Consider the following 6,407-nt stretch of genomic DNA (forward strand, 5'->3'; position numbering starts at 1 on the left):
TAGAAATAATGACAGATGTCAGAGATGTAATAGTTAACTACTCACTCATCCTTTTCTGCCAAAACCACAAAAGCAAAAATCAGTCAGCCCAGTCTATCTGTGAAGACACATCAAGTCCAGTGAGATTCCAGAACATCCTGCTGGAAAACTTAACTACTTATTATCTCAATGCACTGATAGAGAAGCTATTTCTCTCTCCCATAACTACCAATTTTTTTAAGTCCACTGTCCCCAAAATAATTCTTGATCCCCATCATTCACCATTTGGTAATATGGGTATTCACCATATTGGTAATATGGGTTAAGCCAAAGGCCAAATACAGTTCTACAAGTGTTAGAAAATATTTTCAGAATTTTTCTGCTTGAGGAACATACAGTTTCATGAAGATAGAGGATGATGAAAAAAAAACCAAAACAACTCTAGTATTCTGTGATGAAATATGAAAAATCTCACACAGCCAGACTTGATGTTTTTTACTCAGCTCTGCTTTCCATACTGAAATACAGTACTCTATTAAAAAAAACTTTTATTCTGTCTAGACCATTACTGCTGTAGAATACTAAGTCCTCGATGAGTTCAACGAAGTCCAGTATTACCTCCAGTAACCTATATCTCCCACCATGAGGAGGAGGATATGGCCAAAATACCTTTCTGAATATTTGTTAACTGAAACTTCATAAACACAAGTTGCAAAAGCTTTATGGGATGTCAGTATGTGTTTATGTAAGTGGTTAGCGTTTTTGGTTCCAGCAATTGGCCAATACATTCAAAAACTCTCTTAGAAGAGAAATCTAGAAGTCTTGCTGAATGTGGATCATCTTTAATATTTGATAGAAATTATGTGCAAACGTATATCAGACTATTCAGACTTTGCATTATACTAGATTTTCATACTATGTCTCTTTCCATCTGCCTGCTTTTCCTGATGTATTCGTCCTCTCATACTGCAGAATCTTTCATTATGATCAAACAATAGATATTCTGTTTGTGAAATCTGAAAGAGTTATAACAATTTACCTGCGGCACCTTAGGACATGTACCTTTCTGCACCTCTAGTGTTTCCAGTTCTGTTTGTCCTGCGTGGTCATTCCGTATCCCCAGAGGACAAAGGTACCAGGATCTCTTCAATAATACTACATAGCAAAAGTATGCTAAGCAGCTAGAGAAGGCATCAGACACACAGCTGCTCAGATTAACCTGATCTGTCTGTATACGCATACTTAGAATTAAATTAGGCTTGATTCTTTATCATTTGCTAAAATTCCATTTTTTAAGACAATTGACATTACAAATGTGTTGCTCTGAGATAAAAAATAAGTTGATAGTACACAAAAGCCCTAATAATAACAGCTCATACTTATATTTTCTAGGGCCACAGAACTGTGAAGTTTTTTAGTAGGTATTTATTAGAGGGCCTCAGGAAAACTTCCTTAGATTAAGTTTCACTTACCCAGTCTATTTTATCCATATTCCAATATTTTTTTAAGTCACGGAACTGCATTAGCATCCCCTTCAAGCCCACAACGATAATGCTTGCTAGTACACACTGCAAAGAAATTAAAAAATGAAAGCCATTTGCAGGATTGTTAGTGAAAATGACTGCTCTTTCTTCAATTTAGCAGTCAATATTATAATTAAATTATCAAAAAACTGAATTTAGTGTTTCTAAAATAGGATAAGCACAGGTGTCCTTGTGACACAAACTTAACAGTATCAAACCCCATTTTTCTTTCCTGAAGGGAGTTTATAGGCCACCTGATTGTGAGAAAATGACAGAAACTTCAGGATGCCCCAAGGCTCTCCATACATTCCCTGACCAATGAGATTCTGTCATAGTCTGGGGGACTCAGAAGCAAATCAGCACTCAACTTCTATATAGTGAAGAATTTTATTCCCCTTCTTCATTGCCTAGAGAAGGCCTCTAGAGAAAAAAATCCATTAGCATTGAGGCAAACAAAATAATTTATTGTTCTCCAAATCAGAAAGGGGGAAGAGAGGGATGGAGAAATCAGCTGGAGCCAAAAAGGATGGAGTATAAAGTGATGGACTTGCAGGTGGGGAGGGCTGAAAGAACATAGTGGAAAAGAAATAAAATATCAAGAAAGCAACATACAAAAAGAAGGGGTTTTTAAATATGGCAAAAAAAGCCAATGGGAAAACAGTCAAAATTTACATATCATCGATATAAAAAAATGAAGGGAGGAAAACAGTATGGTAAGAAAGAAGACATATTGTGCACCCCTCTTCAACTGTCCTTACTCTGTGTGGTTAAAATAAACTATAAAAGGATCTGTGTTTGAGAAGTGAGAACCTTCATTTGACACTGTAAACAATAGCATGAACTAAATTTAAAATACAGTTGAGCTAAGTTTTCATATACAAACATGGCAGCATACGGATAACTTCAGAGTTGTATTTTGCTTCTTTGGCATGCCTCTGGTTAAAATTAACTATTAATTTATATTACCAAAAGTTAGATATAGCTTATGTGAAAACACACCACATTGCTGTACAGACTCTTAGCGTAGATGTATTCCATGATAGAGCTACAAGAATGTCTCATAGTCTTTCTGTAATTAAGCTTAGATCACTGTCTACAATCGTTTGTGTCAAAAAATAAGTGAAAATGTTTTATTATATACTTATGTGATAGTCTATATATGCAACTATATATGTGTAAAATCTGCATGTACTATGTTGTCACCTCTGCATTTTATGATGAGACTTGCTGTGCCTTTACTATTCTTTCTTCCATTGAAATTAAATAGAGCTGGTTTAGAGGTAGTAGTGTCTTTCCCTGAAAGAAATTAAGTCATTAGAGAATGTTTGACATAAACTTTAAAAAAGAAAAGTACCGTACCATAGGCAGCCAGTACAGCATAGGTCCAATTGCACAGATCACCACAAGAATTAATGCACAAGAGATAAGGCAAGCCACCTAAAACAAGTAAACAAGGAAAGCAGATCATTCAGTCTAACAACAACAACAAAAAATTGTGAAAAGGACTAATTTTCAAATATTGCAAACTAATTCAAGATTGGGATGTTGCAGATGTTAGATATTAACATATCTATAGATCACAAATGCATCTAGTTTCAATTTCAATCTCTGGTGATTACCTTCCGCCAACTACAGTGAAAACATAGTAAGATATCTCAATACCTGAGCGTGACCCTGCTGGCAGCACACGGACAGAGACCACAGCATCACTTACACACTCGGTCACGAAGTGGAGAGTGCGTGTGCAACATCTCATCCCAGAGGTTTTGCAGCACCCACTGTCTTTCTGTAATGTATTTATAGCCACGCAACCTATGTTGCACTGAATCTCAGGTCTGTCATAGCACTGAGCAAAACTTACATATGGAAAACTCTGTCATTGCTTTTGCAGAAGAGAAGATTTTTAACTTCTTTTACTGGGATCAACGCTAAAAGGAAACTATTGTGTTAAGTCAGAAACAACCAATGATTTCATGTTAACATCAGTGGACTTTATTTTACAATATTTAGGAACAGGTTTATATATATATATTCAAAATGATAATTAATGCAGGTGACATGAATCCAGATAAATATATGATCCAAGAATTATATGCTTCTTCACAGTATTATATGGTATTAATCTGATGGAAACTACAGTAAAATTGCAGTCTCCTACTCCACTCTGACTACTTTCAAAATAGAGTACTTCTGGTCTCATTAAGATACAGTCCAGATTCACAGAAGGTTTTTGACGATGAGTAGACAGATGCTCACTTTATTTTTATATTGATAATATGTTTCTTTACTAAAATAATTAGGTTTCATTTTAAGAGACAAGTTGTTGAAAACAAAACCAGACAAGTTGTTAAAACACTAGAAAATTAAAGCCATGGTGTACTTAAAAATACCATCAAGAAGGATAGACAGAGTGTTTACAGAAAAAGGGACACAAAATCTGCTAGCAAAGTCACACGGAACTTTTCCCTCTTTCCGCCTTCCCAAAAAGCAAAAAATAAAGTGTTGATTCTATTTGAAGAACACTTCTAGTCCATGATACACTTCTGTTTTCTCCCAGGAGAAGGTGTCACTGAAGAATAAATGACATCAGGGAATCCCAGGTATAGCTGCTGGAGAAAAAAGGGCTGCTCTGAGCCTCTGAAAGGCTCTTCGCATGTCTTTCATGATGTATGCTAAATTAAAGGTAGTAGTCAAAGCAACCCCTCTCTCATCTTTTTGCCTATGATCTGACCAACACTTATTAGTGATGTTTTTCCCAACTCTATTCTGCCTAGACAACCCCAAAAGTAGGGCCTTGAGTGGACGTGCTGGTTTCCGAAAAGAAGGAAGGAGAGAGAATTGTATATTGATTAAAATACTCTCATAGTGCTAACGCATGGCCACACTCTAACTTTTGGATGCAGGCTCTGCTATACTGTGAAACTGATGGATAAAACCAAGCAGATACTTCCTGTTTTCACCATGTACTTCCTACCTTGACATCAAACCATAGCGGTTTCTTTTTCCATTTCATATATGGAATAACTGTCTGTCGGGGCCTTTGCCTACATGTACCAGAGCCAAAGAGCTCAGATACCCTATATGCCTTCAGCTTACCCATATGGGTCTTCAGGTTACCCTAAAGCTTCCTTGAAAGGCTTGGAAAGCTGCCTTGGAAAAGGCATGATGCAGTACAACTACAAATTGTACAGACCAAGCGTGAACAGGTAACAGAAGAGGGTCTCTATCAGGATGAGGGCACACGGTATGACATCGAATCCAACTCAAAGATACGAAATAGCTAATAGCAAAGTGGTAGCTAAACTATTTGCATATAAATGTTTTTAAAGATGATTATTGGATAAATTATTCATTATGATTAGTTGAGTTCAGAGTCCTGTCAAGGCTAATTAGCAAGTAATTAACATGCATAGTTTTGAAATGGTCCCTTCCAACCTATGCTATGCTGTGCTATTCTATTCTATTCTATTCTATTCTATTCTATTCTATTCTATTCTATTCTATTCTATTCTATGATTCTTAGTATTGTGGTATCTGCATGAGAAATAATTGCAGGACGTGGTCAAGAAGGAACAGAACCTATAGACTATTGCTTAGCCTTATCAGTTGTACCTCGTTACCCTTTCCCTTGTAATTAATGACCTGTACACAGGCAAGAGCAACACCTATAACAAGACAATAGCAGCAGACTCGAAAGGACATAACATTTATATGGCAGGATGCCAGCGGGGGACCCTCGCATTTCAGAGGAAGGAGGGAGAGGCAGTGCTTAGGGGGCTGCCCCAAGGAAGTCCTGGCAGCAGTGGCCCATGTGGTGCCACCATATGCAAAGGCCAGAGATGAGCAGTTTGCCACTCCTCTTGTTCATGGGCATGGTTTGGACAGGTAACAGCCTTACAGGGTCACAGCTGTCATTTTCATCAATTGCAGTTCCCTCTTTTCTGAGCTACTGCAATAAGAACTTGTGGGTTTAATTTCCAGCGGTAGGAAATAGCCCAAAAAGTCCTCAAAAACCAGAGTGTCATCTCTATGGGCGCAATGTATACTGAGGGACAGGACAAGTGCAACATGTCCCAAGGCAGAATTTGGGAGATTACTTTTTTTTTTTCAGAAACAAATCTTAAGGTTACTTCCAATTTATTTTCAAAATCAGATAGAAGCACTAAATTAAATCTGATAATTTTCTAAAACTTCAGCTGATCCTATACCATTAAATCCATTAAACACCATTAGAGGGCACTTTTGTTACAGTGCTAACAAATTCACTTAAAACTGAAAGGGCTTGTGTGTAGTTTCCTGCAGTCTGAAAACACAACTCCTAACCTCCTTACTGCCATAGACTTTAGAGTTTATATTGAATTAATCAGGTAAAAATGAATAAATGGAACCATTAGCTTTTCTAGTAAGACAATTGCTGATCAGGTGTGATTCCATGCAGATTGTTAAAAATGACAGAGCAGGGTCATTTCCCAGGGCAGAGGAAAAGGCAGAATAGGAAAATACAATGGATAAATCAGTACAAGTCCCACCGAGCAGTATCATAGACTTCATTCTCCTGTGTACTTCACTCTAACCCATTACCTGTGTTTTGGCGCCCGTACTGTATAAAAGTGCCGTCCGTCCCATCGCTGCAGCGCTTGGTATGCAAAAGAAAAATGAAGGAATCACGTTGCTGAGGCCATGAGCCAAAAACTCCTGCAAAGTTGTTAGATAGAATATGTTTTTTTCCTATTGTTCTGTCATTTCAATGCTTCTTGCCAACAAAGGAGTAAATATTATGTATGTAAATATTAGCAATGACAAAAGATGGCCATATTTTTGAGGGGAAAAAGTCACATATGTACATGATAAAAGATCTCCTAACATAATATATCTTCTCACAACTCAGAACTAATTTGAATAATA

General features: G+C 37.1%; 1 protein-coding gene across 1 annotated transcript in view; it reads right to left on the reverse strand.

Annotated features, from left to right (window-relative positions):
- Window positions 1–6,407, reverse strand: part of SLC26A7 (solute carrier family 26 (anion exchanger), member 7) — a 72,787-nt gene that overhangs the window by 21,349 nt on the left and 45,031 nt on the right. Inside the window, exons 8-10 of the mRNA XM_009891856.1 lie at window positions 6,084–6,197; window positions 2,862–2,939; window positions 1,452–1,547 (exon numbers count right to left, since the gene is read on the reverse strand). Of these exons, the coding sequence (XP_009890158.1) occupies window positions 1,452–1,547; window positions 2,862–2,939; window positions 6,084–6,197 (288 nt within the window). The remainder of the gene's footprint in view (window positions 1–1,451; window positions 1,548–2,861; window positions 2,940–6,083; window positions 6,198–6,407) is intronic.

Source organism: Charadrius vociferus, unplaced genomic scaffold (assembly GCF_000708025.1).
Source record: "Charadrius vociferus isolate BGI_N301 unplaced genomic scaffold, ASM70802v2 scaffold15, whole genome shotgun sequence".
Classification (NCBI taxonomy): Eukaryota; Metazoa; Chordata; class Aves; order Charadriiformes; family Charadriidae; genus Charadrius; species Charadrius vociferus.